Raw genomic sequence first — 19,766 nt, 5'->3', positions numbered from 1 at the left:
CAGTGAATGGTATAGAAACTGAGACATAAAAAAACACTAACTGTATACTCAACACGTATGACATGGCAGAGCATGCTCCACGTTATACCATCCAAATGGAAACTTGGTAAGACTGCACTACAGACTGTTTTCTCTATTGATTAATCTATTTTTCAAATTCACTCATTAAATATAGATAATATACAAACATAATGACAACTTCTCATCACGTCTTTGCAATTGTAAAGCTGTAATGTGCAACTCGTTGGTATTTTTACTTGATAAATGATGCATCCCAACCAATCTTCTATTATAAGAGCAACTGATTTATTAACAAATGTCTCACTGCAAATCCTACCCTTTAAGCTAAGTATATAATAGTGATTTTGGGCCATGTATCCAGAGATATCAGAGTCCTTCCACTCTCTGCATGGTTCATACAGTTCACTGTGGGCCTTTTGGAGCCTCTGGTTATAAAAAAAAGACAGACTAGGGACACTGGCAGGTATTGAGCCTGTAGATCTGATCACGATACAATAACCTCACGGGTAACACTCATGACAATGCCCAGCACCATTTAACGGCAGGTAAAGGAAAGCCTGGTGCCTCGTAAGGAGGCTGCTGCTGCTATGAAATGGATTCACTGCTGCTGTGAATAATCCATTTCACAGCAGTGTTGGCGTTTAGTCGTGAACTGAAACGTAGACTGAATATAATGCAAACCATAAGCAGGGGGAAGGCCTCTGCATACGCATACTGAACCGCGACCCCCTCAGTCATGTACATATACGCACAGTGCGCGACTTTGCTGTCGAATAAAATAGATCAACTTGCACAATATCCTCTGGGACCAGACACCCCTGCTGCTGGTGGTGGTGGTGTTCCAGTCCGTTCGCAAGAGGGAAAAAATCACGACTGGAAATCGTTGAGCAGTAATAACACCTCCCCCCCCTCCTCCTCCTCCGGCTGCTGATACAGTGTTGCACACCCACCTTGCGCCCACTCAATGGCTACTTTGAGGCTCTCTGCTCTGCCATCTCCTGAAAACAGATGGATACTCGTCTCTTTCCCACCTCCAGGTGAGCTGCTGTGGGATCACCGGCCCACTGAGCAGCGTGCACACCCGGGGCTGTAGCGCCTGGGCCGCCGGGGTATACCCGGCGGACTATCCTCCAGTATCCCTCTTCAATCTAAAACCTCCACTATAACATGATTCTGTCACCCCAGCAGCTCCTAGTCAACAGCCAAACAGCAATGCAGTGGCGTGTTTCTGCGTCAAATAATACCACACGTTCACTTTACCTTGCTAATTAGGCTTTAAACACACCGAAACCCACAATGACAGGTAAGCAGAAGCTGTAGCCAGTCACAGAGCCCCACTGCGCAGCCATATTTCGCTCGATACCCAATACCATGTAATGGGAATACCATTAAAAATCCGTTATGCCGTAAATTGTAAATATCCACAAAACCACTGGTGCTTGTGTGAAAAAATTTGCTCGACAGCCTCTAAATGCAACGCTGCCATCTAAGCGCGATGCTGCAAACACTCCCTGCGTTGTTCATCTCCAGCTTGCGGGGGCCTTCTGCTAACCTGCCCGGTAAATATGTGTGTCGTTAGTGTACAAACAGCTGATTTCAACGGAATATGTTTGGCGTTTGCCTGGAGACAAAGCGCTGCGCAGAGATGGGAGACAGAGAAAGCATAAATCCCAAGGAGGGCTGCCGACAGCTCAGGCTCGTCCATGACCATGTCGTAGAAGTGGGAGAGAAAAAATACATTAATTTATTCTTTTTTTGACACAAAGCAGAGCTTACCTTCCCTCGCCTTCAGGAGAACCGTGTTGGCCACGATATTTTCAATCTCCATTGTCAGAATGTGAATCCCGAGCAGTCGCGATACATTTCACTCAGCGGAAAAAGACGGTTTTTCTGATCAAAAGTGCCGACGACGGTGAGGCTGCTGCACGCGCACAGGGCGAACGCGGCACTGGCGCATAGTAGGTCTTTAATAGTGGTCGTCGTTCCTCTCCATTGCAAGATGTTTTATCAAACCCTACCTACGGAGCTGTCTGATTACGACGGGGCTCGTTAGCATTCACAGCCTGCCTCCCTTCCCTCTCTGCCTGCCTTCCTTCCTGCTTCGGCTCCCTCCTCCTCCTCCTCCTCCTCCTCGCCCCTCCTCTGCACAACGAACCAGGGAGAGTAGGAGGGATCAATTTACAACCAGCGCAACCACACACACATCCTCACACAAGTGCATTTTATACATACGTGCATGCAATTTCCTAGGCTTAGTCCCCTGAAATTATGGATGGTTATGCCATTTATTGTGTGGCAGTTTTGGATTAACGTGCTTATGTGTGGGTTTTCTACAAGTTTCCCTCAGGCATAATATTCTCTTCAACCACACATAATGTCAGAGTGAGAGCCCACTGGAAACATCTAGAAATGAAAAGTATTTCCCTCATTTAATCTACTTCAAATGGCCTTTTTTGTCCAAACATGAATGAACACACTAATAAGTAAACATTTCCTCTTCATGATTTTCTGCTGCACAGCTGTTTCATGTGTTGTCGGCCAAAGTATTGTCTGAAAACGTGAATGCAATCGGCCACAGAGGCCTGATACAGACCTCTTATTGTGCAAACAATGGCGTGAGGGTTTTTAAGTTGCAGCATTATACCGGGTCGTCCGGCCTGGAGAGAGAAGATAACACACTGGTTTTCTCTTCGTCATGGCCACACTGTGACCCAGCATCCCTCTGGACTTTCTAATCTGACTCTTTGATCAGCTGAACCCACAATGCTTTGAGTAAAGCCTTGTGACTGTAAAAAAAAAAAAAAAAAAAAAAAAAAAAAAGAGAAGTGACACACTTCTTTAGATGTGTAACTTTATGTATAAAGATTTATTCTTGAAAAAGTGACAGAGAGATATTATAACTGTAGTAACTGAGAATGCAAAATATAAAGCACTTTCACATCAATCAAAATGTGTCATTACTCTTTCCATGTTTTGTTGTTGGACTGTCAGACGTGTTTTTGAACAGCACCAGGACATAAAATCTAAAGAATGACAATGGGGGTTTTTTTTGTTAACAGGTGCATGTGTACATGTCCAGACATGACATCAACAATTGGTGCTAGTCTTTGTTCTCACACCATTCTTTAGACATTAGCACCATTACTATTTCTATGAGAAACAGGATACAGGTTTGGGGACACTTACATCTAAGGTGTGCACAAACATAATCAGTGATTATTATATGAGATGGGAGAGGAGACCTGATCTGTGGTTTGCAATACAAGAGAGAGCCACAGAGCTATTCTTAAACAATAACTATGGTAGTTGCGATTTATCAGGTTTGAATATGAGGATTTAGGGTGAGGTGTAGTTTCCTGTCAGAGGCACAAGTTATGGATACAAGTTAGATTCTTCCTACAGTATTACTCCTCAATCAGGGTCACATCAGTGGGAATTCCCACAGAGTGAGGTGGGGTCTGTATATCGACTGGATTGTAATTATTTCACCACTTCAGAAATACACCACTGGCGATGACCATTCGTACATGGTTTGTTAACTGTCACTGTGGAGTGTCAATGTCTGGAACAAAATAAAACTCTAGGCTATGAAACAGATCACAGATCTATCACTATCATACTATCAATGCTGCCACCTAGTGGTGATAATGCATAAATACAAAGGGACATCACACAGTAGTCATACAGAATACCTCAGTGTTAAAAGGTTTTTAAGAGGTTTTGACAAAAGTATGCTTACGTATAAGATGATAAAAATACATACTGTTACATTTAGTTCTCAGGTAAGTCCTGTGTGTACATAAAAATTTAATGAATAGGTGTTACGATTCTCCAGATCTCCAGATCATCTCCAGATGATCCTGTACTGTTGACTTAAATGTGTCCAGGGTGGATCTGCAGTCTCAGGATGTAATGTCTAATATTTATAAGAATATACAGCTCGCCCTAACTTTAAATAGAATAGTAAGAGCTTAACAGGCTGCACCTGCAGTGGTGGAAGATGTTTGGATTGGGTGGTATATTGCAGTATCACAAAACAAGATTGTGGGCGTTTGCATCATGGTTTCGGTCTTGGTTTCAGAATTGTTATGCCACTACTACCATGTGTACCAAGGTCAGCTGGGATGGAGTGGTGGAATTTAAATCAGGATATTTGCACAAGTAACGTGCTTAAGAGCAAAGAGGTAGCCTACTTCACATGAATATTGACTTTTCAGGCTATTTCTACTTACTACAATTCAAATGGAAATATTGTACTTTTCACACCACTACAGTTGTTTGACAGCTTTAGTTACTAGCAACAACTAAGATATAAAAATAGGAATGTAGATGAAGAACTTAACTTTACTTTTTTATACAAAATGCCAAACATTTCATGGTTTTTGCCACTCAATTGTGTGGATTTGCTGCTTTTCTTTATAATTATTTTTCATTATTTAAATTCATTTTTAATTGTGAGGTTTGAACTATTGCTTAGGCAAAACATGCATTGTGAAGATGTTACTTAAATTGATTAAATTAATTAATCACCTCCTTTATGCCTGGTTATTGCTCTACTGTTCATCCTCACATAAAAACACAAAATGACCAGAAAAATACATGACTAACAATAGGTCAGGTTCCTCATACACCCACTATGTTTCAGATATCATTTTTAGCAGCTCTTTTTATTGACATGTACTGTAAAAATCAGATAAAAGTAGACAAGATGTAGATGCCCAAACAATTTCTATAGGACACTTTGTCATAAAAGCATCAGAGAAATACATCAGTGGTAGATGAGAAACAGACAAATAAGAGTTTCTTGGTCAATAAGAGTTCCAAATCATAAGTCAGCGGCCTTAAATACGTGATTTTTATTTTAAAAAGCGGCAGGTATAATGCAACAGGTATAATCCATCCATCCATTATCTATACAGCTTATCTGTAAGGGTTGCAGGGGGGCTGGACACTATCCCAGCTCCCACTGGGTGAGAGGCAGGATTCACACTGGACAGATCACCACTGCAACAGGTGTAATTCAGTGGCAAATTTAACTTCTAATGTTTCTCCACCAAATGTAGTGTTTTTCTCTCTGTTGTACTGCAGGATACATTAAAGACACAAGGTGGTGCTGCTTTCATAGAAGTCAGACCCTCACACAAGTCAGTTACCTATCTATGGTTTCAGATGTTGGTGCTGGAATTTCTTCAGACTATCCACAGTAAACAGGTAGTTATCCCTAATATGCATATTATTCATTTTGACCTCTACTTCTGCATGCACAAGGGCTGTTATCTTCTCATTGCTCATATGTCCACAGGCTGAGGGAGCCTTTATCCTCAATGGCAGAGACACAAACCTTGGAAAAATTCCACCCTGAATGGAAATACACATGGAATTCACATTTTACCACAGTGATCTTGGACTGACTGACTCTCAAGGTTGATTTGTTGAGAGAGTCTGTCCTAAAGTTTGAAAAAGGTGTCTCTGAAAATTGGTCATGCTTACTTATTATGTGAAATGTCACAATATTTTTAAGATCTACATCAGGTCCAAAATACACAAATACTTCTCAACTATGTTTAGTTCTGTTACTCTGCCACAATAAAACAGGAGATCCTAAAATTGCTCATGATAAGGATCCACTATAAAGACCCTCCATTATAAAGACTGCAACACACCATTTCATCATCAATTTCATAAGATGTTTGTCACAAGGAAGCACATTTGCTGTGAAGTAAGACAGTACAGTGTTACAAAAGTGTATGCACTGTAGATGAGAGGGTAAGATTGTGAAAGAATGGACAGAAAATCTGCTTGAACCTTTCACTGACCTTTTCTTTAACAGCTCAGCAAAGCCCTGTGTACAAAAACAAACAGGTCAAAATTACAGTTTCTCTCCTGCTGCAAGTGTTAAGTGTGAGAAAGGATGATATGCTAATAAAAATCTTCATACACACTGTCTTAGGTCACAGCAAAGTTGGTGCTAGAATTCAACGTGCCTGTGCTGTGTATATACACAGAGACAAGACCTGCACATATCATCTATGACAGTTTTCAAAGAAATGTAATATATAGAGGCATGTTATGACCTGTTTAGGGTGAAATATAACCTTCTCAAGCTGAGAGAGTGAATCAGAAGGTCACTCTTTCATTGCCAGGTTTATGGACTTGGTGTCTTTGTTAGAAGTGCTGAGCCAGGCCTCCCTCAGTGTCCCATATGAGCTCCGAGGGGAGACAGGGTATCATACATACACATTTTTGCAAAACATGTTCCTAAACCCAGGACTGTTTGAGATAGGGATGAAATAAAAATGGATAGTAGTTGGTCTTATTTTCTACCAGAAAGGGGAAATGTTGAAGTCAAACCTCATGCTCAAGTGCACTTAAGATAATGTTCAGACTTGAAACAGAATGGCTACAGCAGAGGAATGTAACTTAATTCATTTAAGTACAGTTTTAAGGCACTTGTATACTGGGTTATTTACATTTTATGCTATTTTATATTTCTAATTCACTTCATTTCAAAGGAAAAAGAAGACTCTATACTCTGCTAAATTCATTTGACAACTATTTGCAGATTTATGATAAACAAATAATCAGCAGATGAATTTAAATGCAGTGCTACAGGTTAAACTACCAAAAAACATGTAGTTACAATAGACTCCACCTCAAACATCACCTGTAACATTAAAATGCTGCCTACATATTAATGTCAGTATAACAGTCTGTAACCAAGTACATTCACTCAAGTACTGTACTTAAGTACTGTTTTGAAATAGGTCTACTTTACTAAGGTATTTCAATTTAATGATACTTTACACTTCTCCACTACATTGTTATATTTACTACCTTTCAGATTAAGTTTTTATTTGTAAAACTTCATAAAGTATGGTTTGTTTGTTTCCTCTAAGATGAAGCTGCAGATGGCTGCCTCGGTGTGTTGGTGAGTTGGTCAGCTGTCTCCAGTTTTCATGGACTCCTTTAACACCTCACTGGAGACATGCCATGTGCCAGCCTGCTTCAAGGCCTCCACCATCATCCCTGTTCCCAAAAAACCAAGGATCACAGGACTTAATGACTACAGACCTGTCGCCCTGACCTCTGTGGTAATGAAGTCATTTGAGCGCCTTTTGCTGTCCCACCTTAAATCCACCACCCACTCCTGGACCCCCTGCAGTTTGCCTACAGAGCCAACAGGTCTGTAGACGATGCAGTCAACATGGCTCTCCACTTCATCCTGCAGCACCTGGACTCCCCAGGAACCTATGCCAGGATCCTGTTCGTGGACTTCAGCTCCACCTTTAACACCATCATTCCAACTCTGCTACAGTACAAGCTCTCCCAGCTGAGCGTGCCTGACTCCATCTGCAGATGGTCCATGTGAGGCTGGGAAAACACATCTCTGACTTTCAGCTATCAGTGCCAGTTCCCCTCAAGGCTGTGTTCTCTCCTCTCTACTCTTCTCCCTGTACACCAACAGCTGCACCTCCAGTCACCAGTCTGTCAAACACCTGAAGTCACCCAGGACTTCAAATGGAAGTTAAACATCAGCTCCCTGATCAAGAAGGCCCAGCAGAGGATGTACTTCCTGCAGCAGTTGAAGAAGTTCAACCTGCCAAAGACAGTGATGGTGCACTTCTACACCTCCATCATTGAGTCCATCCTCACCTCCTCCATCACCATTTGGTACACTGCTGCCACTGCCAAGGACAGAGGCAGACTGCAGCATGTCATCCAGGTCTGCTGAGAAGGTGATTGGCTGTAACCTGCCTTCTCTCCAGGACCTGTACATCTCCAGGACCCTAAGGCGGGCAGGAAAGATCATGACTGAACCCTCCGACCCTGGTCACAGTCTTTTCAAGACACTACTTTCTGGCAGGAGGTTGCGGTCCATCAAAACCAAGACCTCACACCACAAGAACAGTTTCCTCCCGTCTGCAACTGGGCTCCTCAACAAGATCTAGCTCCCCACCAACACACACACACAGACTGTCACAGACTATAATTCCCCCCACCCCCCACTACACCTTATATTAACGTTATACACACACTGTGCGTTACATTAACGCACATCTCTCTGGACAATCACTGCCACCTTCAAACATTTGCACTCTACACTTTACATTTTAATTGTGTCTATTTATGTTCCTTGTAAATATAGTTTTTGCTTTTTGCTCTCTCTGCTCCTTAGCCTTACTTCTACTTCTCTATATCTGTCTTTGTTTACTATCACTGTTCTTTAGCACCGATATACCAAGACAAATTCCTTGTATGTGCAAACTTACTTTGGCAATAAAGTCTGATTCTGAGTCTGATTCTGGATAAGTTATCCAATACATTTGTATGATCTACCTTGACAACATTAATATCCTGCTTATAGTGATATATGTAAATATATAACTGGACCTTTTAGCTTATAGCTCTTACCTTAAAGATCTTTTAATGATTTTTTTCCCATTGTGGTATTGCATCTTTTATTTAAGAATGAGATCTTAATACTTCCTCCACCACTGAATATTATAAATATTATAAATAATAATATAAAATTCCAGTTCTATGTAATGAATAGTTACTTATTATACGTTATGTACATTTTGCTAATAATATTTTTTAAGCTAGGGTTTTGAATGCAGGATTTTATTTGTAACAGAAATAAAACAGCACACTGTTGCGATTTTGTTTGCTAACTTTATAGACTTAAACTACTTAAACTATATTATTATTATTATTTCTATTATTATTATTTTTATTTTATTCATGAGGACTGTTGAGGGCTTGATGTTTAATGGACTGGGGGCCAGCGATCAAAAATAAATGGTCTTTATCAGGGTATCATCAAGTTTTCTAAAGGTTTTAAAGATGTGATTGTTGCGGTTGTCTGTGTGTTGATGTCTGCTGTTTCCTGGCTCTGTGTGTGTGTGTTTCACGTGACCGCTCACAGAGCCAGTGCGCCTCTGAAGCAGCGGTAGACACTGAAACCAAAAGGAAACACCACAGTTTGTAGCTCAGTATTTGCTAGGTTTCTTTCAGATAAAGTGGACGCCTGCAGTTTTTGAGAATGTTTTCACTCGGGGAGAGTTTGGAGTTTCTCATAGGAAACCCCTTTTCAACCCCCGTCGGCCAAAGAATCGGTAAGTCGCTTTGCTTTTGAAACTGAGTTGTGTTCCGTTGGTTCAATTTGACATCATTAGTTTAACTTACATTATCAATAACACGTTTCGTTTTATTATAACCATCCTACCAGGGGTGTAAAGCAACCTCACTATGCATTTAATTTTGGCTCTCATACTCGAAAACATTTGATAATTAGTTACAAATTTGACAGAAACATAGAAGGGAGTATGCAGAGCCAATGACGCGACAGAGGCGGGACCCGCATCTCACAGTCTGTCATGTGATTGGTCGTTCTGAGTAAAGTGACAAGTCATTTGGCGAGTTAGGGAGCCACAAAGTGTTTCCTCTCACTTCCTCAATCGCTGATATGTTGTGCAGAACGAACAACTTCACACCTTATGAGTAACTGTCGCCGGGCCTCCTCAGCAGACCCATGTCAAGCCGTTCAAGTGTTTAAGCAGAAGAGTTTCCTCATAAGGGCAGCAGGGTGCTTGTTTTTGTTAGACCACTGAAAAACTGTAAATCCCACACACCCACAAAAGGCTTACAGCCTGCTACTGACACCGGGAGAGATGTGTAATCACGACAGTCATGAGTAGTGAGAAAATGTTACACACCCATGTCAAACCTTCCTTCCTCTTATCTCAACCACTCACTTTCTCACACATAAATGTCAGAGAGGCTACAGCAGCTAAGCTACTTCTGAGGCAAAGAGCACAGAAGCAGCTGACAGTCACATGAAGTGGAGGGAGCTGATGAAGGAGAGAGGGAGGGGGGAGTGGATGGGATTGAGAAAGGCAGGGGTGAGGGTGGTTAGAAGTGTGGTGAGTGTTGGTGGGAAGGAATGAAAGAGATTTAGAGACTTATGAGGAGCCCTTGAGGGGTGGAGTGCAAAGAAAGCTGGCTCTGATTGCTAAATAGTGTAGAAGGAAACATATGTTACAAGTGAAAACCTCTTTTCTTAATCAGCAGTGAGCTCGTATAAAAACACTAAGATCTGACTTCACATGAGAGATCACAGTATTTGATTTTTGTCTCTGCTTTTCCCGCTGGTGTAAAGTATGTTGAGCATCCTGTTGAAACAGATTTAGAATATTTTCTGTGGCTCTAAAGGGAGCTTTTTCAGTTTGGGAGAAAATGGCCCTGATGATGTCATCAGGGTTATCTTGGCTTGAGCTCGGAGCAGATTACTGTATTTGAAGATGGACAATGTCCCTCTGCTTCCTCCCACTCTACTAAAGCCCAAATATTCCAGAAATGGGTGCTGCCATCTTGTGCGTGTGATGTCATTTGGAGCCAGAGTATGCCTAGTGGGTGGTGGAGCTGTGATATCGAGGTCTCACCTGTACACCTGCCTGACCCAGCTGCGGATCATGATGGCCTCATCACATAGCATCATATGACTGATTAAAGCCAAACTTATCAGAAATAAAAATGAACACTTGAACATAAATCAGTGAGATAAGACCTACCTGAACTGATAGAGACAGCTGTGCGCAGTGTTTTAGTATCTTTGTTGAATTGTTTGGTTTTCTGGCCCACAACGATCATTTCTCAGTTTAACATCACACTATTAAAAAAACTGATTGTATGCTACCTGCACACGACTGACAGTCTAACTCAGTGACTCCTTGATGAGCATAGTGGAGTGTTTAGCAGCTACAGAGCCAGATATTTCCATCAGGACTTGGAGACCAAAAACTGAGCTAAAAGGAGGGTGATTATCAGACTTCCATTCATAGTGTGGCCAGAAACACAACTCCAAACAAATGTTAATGTTGCACTGTGTATATCAGATATATAAGCCACTGTTTGCTAACAAGTTTGACTTATCTGTTTGAAAGGCACATATTTCTGTCTGAATTGATGATTTCTGAAACAGACCTCAAAAGATCAACTTAACTTCCTGTTATCATGCAGATACTGTATCTTCTGGTTATTGTGATATCTCTGTTCTCATATCTGTAACTCACTACTAACTACTCACTACTTTACTGTAACTTCACTTGATTCTCTCTCTGTTGACAGAGCAAGCAACCAGTGGCTCTCTGCAGTCAGAGGACTGGGGGCTCAACATGGAGATATGTGACATCATCAATGAGACGGATGAGGGGTAGGGATGATGTCTTTTGTTCTGCTCAGTTATGTTTGGTCTCTCCAGTGAGGCGGGCTGGCCAGCAGATACTGAGATTGTCCTGTCTGGTGCATACTGACGAACCTTTCTGACTGCGCTGTATTGTATGTGGGTCTCTATGTTTTATTTTTTGTTTGACTTTTTATTGTCATGTCCTTCATGGTTAAGTTGTTTTATTTATTTATTGCCACTTAACTGGTTTTGACTGAATGACCCACTTATGTTTAAAGCCAGTTTTGTAGTTGTTTTGCTGTAATACAATGAGGAATGTCACTGTAAGCCTGATATGTTGTAGTAGTATAAATTAGAAAGCAAACAAAACTACTTTCTTCATTGCCTCTGTAGCAGAAGGCCTATTTTCCTTCTTTTTTGTGAATGATTATTGCTTATTTTTATTTTAAAATATTAGGATGGACAAACAGGTTAACTGATCATCTGATGCAAATTTGTTTGTCTCTCCGTCAGTCCCAGAGATGCAGTCAAAGCAATTAAGAAGAGGATCGTAGGAAACAAGAACTTCAGAGAGATAATGTTGGCCCTTACTGTGAGTTATCATCTGTATGTCACTGTAAAAGTTTTATGCACCATTTAATGAGGTGAGGACTGCTGGGTGTGAGAGTATAATTTGAAGGTCAGAATGACCCTTGTCCTGATTGGCTGGTGGCCTACAGGAGATGACTTGAGTGCATATGATCATGCAAGTGGCTAAATCATGTTTGCATTGAGATCATGCAAGGAAAGGCTTCATGTTGGAGCAGCTTTGAATTATGTTTGTGTTTGTGTGTGTGTGTGTGTGTGTGTGTGTGTGTGTGTGTGTGTGTGTTTCTTTTTATATTTTGGACTGGATCACAGGTTCTTGAGGCTTGCGTGAAGAACTGTGGCCATCGCTTCCACGTTTTGGTGGCATCACAGGAATTTGTTGAAGGGGTTTTGGTTCGTTCCATTCTGCCCAAATATAACCCACCCACTGCCCTTCATGACAGGGTACTGAGCCTCATACAGGTATGTGAATGCTTCCACAGAGGACAGTATGATAGAAACTGTCTGCTCTGGAACTGCAACCAATCTTTATTTCTGTTAATAAAATCTGCTGGTTATAATCTTAAATAATCAGTCAGTTATGGAAAAGTACAGCAATAGTGCAACAATAGTACAACATCACATTTTTCCAGACCACAAGGTCATGTCATTAAATTGCTTGTTTTGTTCAACTCAAAGATATTCAATTTACTGTCACAGAAGACTAAGAAAACCAGGAAATATTCACATCTGTGAGACGAATCTATGAAATTTTAAATGAATTAATAAAAAACAACAGAAAAAATTATTAAAACAATTATTGGTCATTAAAATTGTTGCAGATCACTGTTCTGCCTATTGTTTCAGCACTAGCCTTTCTGGAAGTCATATTTTGTTTTCTCTATATGCTTCGATAATGTCCTCCCCTGTATCATGAGAGAATTCAGTAGTGTGTTGACATCCCACAGCTTTTACCAAAGTTCAACCCTATTATGTCTACAGACGTGTACAACAGTGTTATCTTTAGTATTCTGTGTTATTTAAATAGCCTCATGCATTCCTATGCTACATGGTCAAAGCCAGTTGTGTGTACAGACTGGCAGGAATGATAACATTAGATAGAGTCAGGCTTATCAGCACTGTAGGATCATTTCTGTCTGTTTTCTCCATGTTGCTTTTCTTGTCTTGTTGTTCCTCTTGTTCTTCTCACATGTAACCTTTGTTTTAGACTGTTTACTAAGTTATCAAGCAGCAATAGAAGAGTCAGCCATTCTCATAATCTTTCATCATTTGTTCTCCCTCCCATCTCCAGTCCTGGGCTGATGCATTTCGTAGCTCTCCCTCCTTGGCAGGGGTGGTGTACGTATACGATGACCTGAGGAGGCGAGGCCTGGAGTTCCCCATGACAGACCTGGACGCTCTGTCCCCGATCCACACTCCAAACAGGGTGAGACTAAAAAAAAAAAAAGTATTGCACCAAAGTAAATGGATGTATAGATATCTGTTTGTACTGTGCCTCTCTGCCTTCATCTTGCAGAGTATCCCAGAAAATGGGACTCCTGAGACGACCGCTGTCGCTGCTCCCACTACATCAGTCACAACCACAAGCTCCTCCAGGGGCCTCTCCTCAGAATACTTCACCTCCAGTCCAGCCCACTGAGGGACCAGTGACACTCACTGCAGAACTGGTATTACTGGCTAGTAACACCTGTCAGCCAATGACTACATAGGACTGATAGGACTGGTGGAGAAAACTGATAAATATAAGATATTTTTTAGTCATATATCTATACTCAAGATCAGTTTATTTTCACATTGACATTAAAGAACCTTTTTATTTTCAGTGTCAGAAATCCTTATCACCCTCATTGTGATCAAGTGTTGCAAAACACTAACATAACTCAAAACAATTCTTTTCACAATTACAGAGAACTATGAAACCAGTAAATATGCACATCTGAGAAGCTGAAACCAGAGAATTTTATACAGTTAATTTGTGCAGCTCTAATGTGTTGAGTGACACTTGAGCTGAATAGACCCTTGTCAGAGCTGACGTTTTGTCCTGCAAAGTACAAGTGTAACTAATAACACTACATTGCATCGCAATCAATACACAGTCAATCACACTTGGATATACATAAGTGTAACTATATTTCAGGAGTTACAGACTGTGTCTGTGTAGCCGTGGCTGCTGTCAGATATTGGCCAAAGTTACATTCATGTAAGAGCAATGTAACAGTGTAACCTTAGTAGTTAACAACAAAGTTACCATAAAATGGACCTCATTGTGTAGCAGCTTTTGAGCTTTTTCTTTTTAATGCAGGAACAGAAGCTGCGGAGTGAGCTGGCGCTGGTGAAGGGAAATCTCACAGTGATGTCTGAAATGCTGAATGAGCTTGTACCTGGACAGAGCCAGCCGGATGATACAGAGCTGCTACAGGTGTGTATGAGTCAGAATTGCCTATAGCAGCTGCTATAATAGCTGGTTTCACAAATTATAGTGTTGAAGTAAAAAAAAAAGCTCTATCATTTCAACACTGTTAAAAACAGTGATTGGTTAGAAGATGTAGCCTACCTTATATTTCTGGTCTTATGTTGTTGTGAATGCTGGGAAATGCAGGGAACCAATGATTACCTTTCTGATCTGGATTTAACTTCAAAGATCAATAGATGATTTTCCTTTTTCGCTCTGTGTCCTCTGCCCAAGCAGCAGCTCTACTCAGTGTGCAAGAACATGCAGACTCGAGTGGTGGAGCTCATCCCCCAGCTGCTGGATGAAGGATTTATTGAAGAGCTGCTCGTGGTCAACGATGACCTCAACAACGCCTTCATTCGCTATGAGAGGTGTGGGCTGGAGTCTAACTTTGCTGGTTTTAATTTTGTTTGAACAAAAGTATTTGTTTCAAGAGTGCAGTGTGTAGTTTTTCTAAATTTCATGTTTATTGTATTGGGTTTGTTTTTTAGGTTTGACAGACTTAACAAGGCACAAATTACAAATACTCAGCAGGTAAGAAAAACCTGGTCTTTCTGTTTTGTTTCTCAAAAAGCTGTGAGGTGTACGTTTTATTTGTTGTTTAAGCTGTAAGACTATATTAACACAGTAGTTAAATGTGACACCCAGTGTGTTGTGTCCTCCTCTTCAGCAGAGCTCTACCAACAGTCCGAACTTCATCGACCTCAGCCCAGGGCCCTCCACTCTTGGTCAACCTGCTGTCATCACAACAACCAGCCAGCCAACAGTCAGCACCTGGGCCAATCAAAGGCAATCGGCCAATCACAGTAAGTAAACTCTCTATAACTTCTGCTTTATATGTGCACTCTTTCACAACACCAAATCTATATGTATGACTTCTTATAACTAAAGTCTGGCTTTAATCATTTGTTGCATTTCTGGTAGAAAACAGGATGTTGTGGCTTGGCATCACATGGGCAGGGATTGTTTGAAAATCCACGTGCTACATCAAAACAAACATCACCATGGCTAGAATCACATGTCAGGAAAAGCAATGGTGGTTTAAGGGAGGAAATGCTAAGAATGCACTGTTGTACCATGTGATCTGTTTGGAAGGTGAAGGTTATATGAGGAGAAAGGGACAGAGGAGTAAGGGGCTTAATCACTGCTTATAAATTACATTACTAGTAAAAATACTGTTTTATGTAAATTAAAGCTAGTTGTTTTCATTCAGTTCTTAATGAGTTAACTCTCTGCCCTGCAGAGGAGGAGGAGGAGTTTGACATGTTTGCCCAGACCAGAGGCAGCTCCCTGGCTGAACAGAGGAAAAGGTGAGTGGTGCGAACTGGTTACTGAAAGACACAAATCATATCACGTATTGTCTCTGTTTATGTGCTGCATACAGTATAAGTGAAGCCTTACTGAAGCAAGTCAAGTTGTAACCGATTTACATAACAGATATCTTTAACTAAATCTAAATATTAATGTACGATATATTTGTAATTTTTGATTATAGCTATTTGTAGTACAATCTACAGTACACATAAGACAATTTTATTTCTCTCTTTTTTCTTTTTTTAACTGCATCACAAACAAAGAGGTCCTTCCCCCATAACTAGTAAAACCTTATGGTTCCTGCACATGCCACGTAATTCCAGCCCCCATGGTTTGATCCACACCTGTGTTGTATGTCACACCCCTCTGTCCCCACATTTCCTGTGTTTCTGTATACTGTGGCTAAAGGACAAACGATTAGTTCTATAGTGATGAGATCCTATACACTTTTATTTAGCCTAGATTGCATAACATTGTTACAATACATTCTCCATGTGTGTGTCCAGTGTCAGATATGAGGACCCAGGAGCTGTGGAGGGCCTCGCCGGAGCTCTAGACACAAGATTGCAGGTCACAGGAGGAGTGAGTATACCACAATAACACACTAATGGATTTCAACATATTTCCTGTGAAAGTACAAAGTGTAGTTCTTTTTGTATAATTAACTACAACACAGTGTCTCATCTTATCCTTCTTAGATGCCACCAACGAAAAACTCTTTGCAGAACGACATTGACAAATGGTTATCCTGTGATATGGTAAGACTGTAATAGTTCTCTTTGACATAAGAACTTTGTGTTGGGAGGAAGATTGTGTGATAAAAGTATGATATGACCTTTGTGTTTTCTTGTGTTTGAAAATGCAGGAAGAGCAGTCTTCAGTTTCTGAGGGAGTGTCCAGTGACGGTATGCAGTTTTTTTTGCAATTCTTCCGCTTTTATGCAGGTTGTGTTCACACATACACGCACTTCTAACTTTAACTGTCTCTTTCAGATTTTGATAAGTTTCTGGAGGATCGGGCAAAGGCGGCTGACCACAGCAGCCAGGGGACTTGCAGCATGCCGCCCTCCACATCCAGACCGCCGCCGCAGTCTACCCGGCAACAGGACAGTTCCCATGATCAGCTGTTCTCACTCTGAGGCTGGAGATATAGAAGTGGAATTGGGTGGATGTAAAGGTCGACATATACATACCACATCACTTTGAAATGCACAGTAGCTACAATCAGAGACATGCTGTGCCAAGTCAGGTTTTCTCTGAGAGTACACACACACACACACACACACACAATAAAACCTGACACTACAGAACAGTTTCCCAGTCAACTCATTGCATAAATGCAGTTCTTAGTTAATTCTGCTGTTTATGTAAGTATGAGCAACTTTATGTGGATGTATTTATGAAATGTATTATTAAAATGTTGATGTAAACAAAACAAGAAGTGTTTGCAGTTAAATATAATGTTGAAAATATATTTGATATTACACCATTGTGTGCCTTTGACTGAGACAGCTGATTTTGTGTAGATGACAATAAATGGGGCATTGTCCTGCAAACATGTCTTGTCTATCCTTTGTACATTTTTTCAGCTATGTCATTTTCTAAGCTGCCATGAAGTGAATTTACCCTGAAGCTTGTTTTCCAACTGATCTAAGCGCAGTCTTTGTGTGAGAGAGCTGTTATTTTTCAAGATCTTGTGTCTGAGGCCTTTGACACAGCTCTCTGCCAAATTGAGGTCAAATGATACTTTTTTTCTTGTTCATGCTACTTCCAGTGAAATATGTAGAACTACTTTGTCATCTCATAGAAGTGATTATGAAACTGATTCAGTTGTTGATGATAGCTCAGTTACTGATTTTACTTGGCGTCAGCACACATATGAATCAGTTAAAATGACTGTAATCACACATTACATTAAACCAAACCAAAGCAGATTTGTCCTGTAATTTGTTTGTGGATGACTTAGCTGAAACATCAGAGCCTTGAATGAGAAGTGGGAGCTCAGGTGAATTCTGGACATGCTCCATAACATTTCTGCTGTTTGTGTGATAAGGCACTAATTTCAGTATGTTATTGTTGAAGAGCTCAAGGATGTCTGGTGTTGGGAACACGGAGTCCCAGATGAAGCAAGAGGTGAACCTATAACTGAATGGGTGAAAAAGAAAACTAGGGGAACAGTTTTCTCATTCCTCTATTTCACCATCCAGACCCTATGACCATGTTTAGATCATTCCACTGCATCTGTCTCTGCTGGATTTCTGTGTTGATCCTCCTTTATGGATTTGTACCCTGCACTTCTAACATTTCAACCCAGAATCAGCTTCCAAATGTAACTGTTGTTCAGGACCAGGAGGATACAGGCTGGGATTCACCATTTCTTCAGCTGAGAGCCAGTCTACCATCCTTCTCGCAGCCAATCCGTCCGTACACTCTGCTGACAAACACTGAAGATTATCACTACATGCCCAAACCCAGACATCGCCGGCCTTCTCGCCTTCTGCGTCTTCTGGGATCCTCTTTTGACCCATTCTGGATGTCCATAGAGCAGCCATCTGAGGCTTCCGGTAGTGACGGCGATGGACGACCTTTCCTGCATGGGGACACGCTTCCTGTCAAATTACCCAACTACCCCACCATCAGAAAGAAGTTGAACCTGAGTTCTATTCCAGAGCTGAGAGAGGCTGCAGCAAACCATTGGCAGAGACTGGAGAGGGAGGCTGCAGGTCTGGACTTCAGTTCTCTGCCCTTAGATGTTGCCAGTTCACTTCAATTCTGGCTGGTGCGCTCTGCCATGTGCGAATTACACTTCAAGTGGACAGATCTGGGCCCAGCTTTCTGGCCTCGCTGGTTGCGGCAGACTGATTGCCAAAGATCAAACGGAGGGCGAAGTTGCTCCTTTCCCAGTGGGATGGAGTGTGTGAGAGCTCAGACAACAAACATAAAGATTCTGGCTTGGCACTGCCTGGAAATCAGAGATGGAGCTGATGGATCCAGAGAGATTAAAGGTGAAAGGCATAATGACAGCGTTGAGGTGGGGACAAGTGAAGCAATGAAAAGGTGTTTATGGAGGCAAGTGCCTTATCCTGTGGTCACAGCATGTACCTGTTCATGTAAATGAATGCTTTTCTCACCAAAACCTCAGAGTTTCAGCCCTCATCAGAAGCTTAGTTTCTATATGCATAATGTGTATTTTACTATCATTGACTAATTTATATTGACTCATTTTCCAAATCTAAACATTTGCTACTTTTAATTACCCAATGAGACATTGCATGTACTTAATGTTTCTGGTTTTCAGCAGAATTTCAGCAGCAGAAACATGTTGTTTTTTCTCTTATCTGGGAAAGATTTTTCAGCAACATCACTCTCTCCAGGCACTCTTTTTGACGACAAGGGAGTTGACAGTCTAACCACAGTCCTCTATTATTGTTTTATGGAAGCAGCTGTGAAATGAAGTGCCCATGATGATCTACTACATAGGCTATTCCTTTACTCTGTATCTCTACTTTCAAATATTTCAACCTTTCTGTCACAAGTCTGCCTCACTAAAAGTCAAGTAGATGTCTGATATTAATAATGCAAAACTATGAAGTATCTACTATCAACAAACCTGTAGCCTTATATTGTGAATTTCCCTTGTGGATTAATAAAGTATCTATCATCTTCCTGTGGGTTGTGCTACATTCATGTTATGTGCGAAATTGGTGTATTAGTGTATGTGTTTTGTGGGAGTGTACTTAATTTTCATTGCTCCACATGACTGGTTAGTATTTTACAGAATAAAATATAACAATAATCATATAATTATTGCACACTTGTTAAATTTCCGGTGTTGGTTTTGTTTGAAATAAATCACTAAAACACTAAAAGGGTGCTGTAACTCCAGGTCATATTTGTTATAGCTGTTAACATTTCTAAAACCTTACCATGAGGGGAAAACCTGACCCATTACTGCCATCTGGTTTTGAAAGTTTCGAGGTGCAACCCATTCTGGCCCCACCCCTAATGGTGATTTTAAAAAAATTACCCGTTTAGAGATAGGATTGTCACAAATACTAACACCCAAGCATCATAAGAATACAACTCACACCGGCCAGAAAAATATTTTTGTCACAACTCCCCTTTTTGTCATATTTCAATTTGGCACAGTCAAGTACAGACTGGAGGCCAAAACTCCGAGTATCCGTTAAGGCATCTGTGTCAGTAC

General features: G+C 41.0%; 3 protein-coding genes across 4 annotated transcripts in view; 2 read left to right on the top strand and 1 right to left on the bottom strand.

Moving 5' to 3' along the window:
* grk4 (G protein-coupled receptor kinase 4) overlaps positions 1-2,174 on the bottom strand; it is a 43,203-nt gene extending 41,029 nt beyond the window's left edge. For both annotated transcript variants that reach the window (XM_018664739.2, XM_018664738.2), the window contains exon 1: positions 1,798-2,174. In XM_018664739.2, coding sequence (XP_018520255.1) covers positions 1,798-1,849 — 52 coding nt within the window. In that variant the 5' untranslated portion in view covers positions 1,850-2,174. The remainder of the gene's footprint in view (positions 1-1,797) is intronic.
* Positions 2,175-8,924: 6,750 nt separating this feature from the next.
* LOC108875722 (target of Myb protein 1-like) lies at positions 8,925-17,119 on the top strand. Its single transcript, XM_018664829.2, is given in 16 exon segments — positions 8,925-9,137; positions 11,149-11,233; positions 11,720-11,798; positions 12,107-12,256; positions 13,086-13,220; positions 13,311-13,361; positions 13,363-13,461; positions 14,097-14,213; positions 14,484-14,617; positions 14,738-14,780; positions 14,920-15,052; positions 15,490-15,556; positions 16,067-16,142; positions 16,259-16,318; positions 16,426-16,465; positions 16,553-17,119. Coding segments are annotated over 16 exon segments (1,488 nt in total). The 5' UTR covers positions 8,925-9,064; the 3' UTR covers positions 16,699-17,119.
* A 403-nt stretch (positions 17,120-17,522) lies between these two features.
* LOC108875597 (noggin-2-like) lies at positions 17,523-19,224 on the top strand. Its single transcript, XM_018664611.2, has one exon. It carries the CDS (start codon positions 17,772-17,774, stop codon positions 18,675-18,677), a length of 906 nt encoding a protein of 301 aa, XP_018520127.1. The 5' UTR covers positions 17,523-17,771; the 3' UTR covers positions 18,678-19,224.
* The last annotated feature ends 542 nt before the right edge of the window (positions 19,225-19,766 follow it).

Source organism: Lates calcarifer, linkage group LG5 (assembly GCF_001640805.2).
Source record: "Lates calcarifer isolate ASB-BC8 linkage group LG5, TLL_Latcal_v3, whole genome shotgun sequence".
Lineage (NCBI taxonomy): Eukaryota > Metazoa > Chordata > Actinopteri > Centropomidae > Lates > Lates calcarifer.
This window is presented reverse-complemented; position numbering and strand designations above follow the sequence as displayed.

Excerpts from the sequence above, each read along its gene's own strand:
- LOC108875597 (XM_018664611.2), top strand. The coding sequence starts at position 17,772 with ATGACCATGTTTAGATCATTCCACTGCATCTGTCTCTGCTGGATTTCT.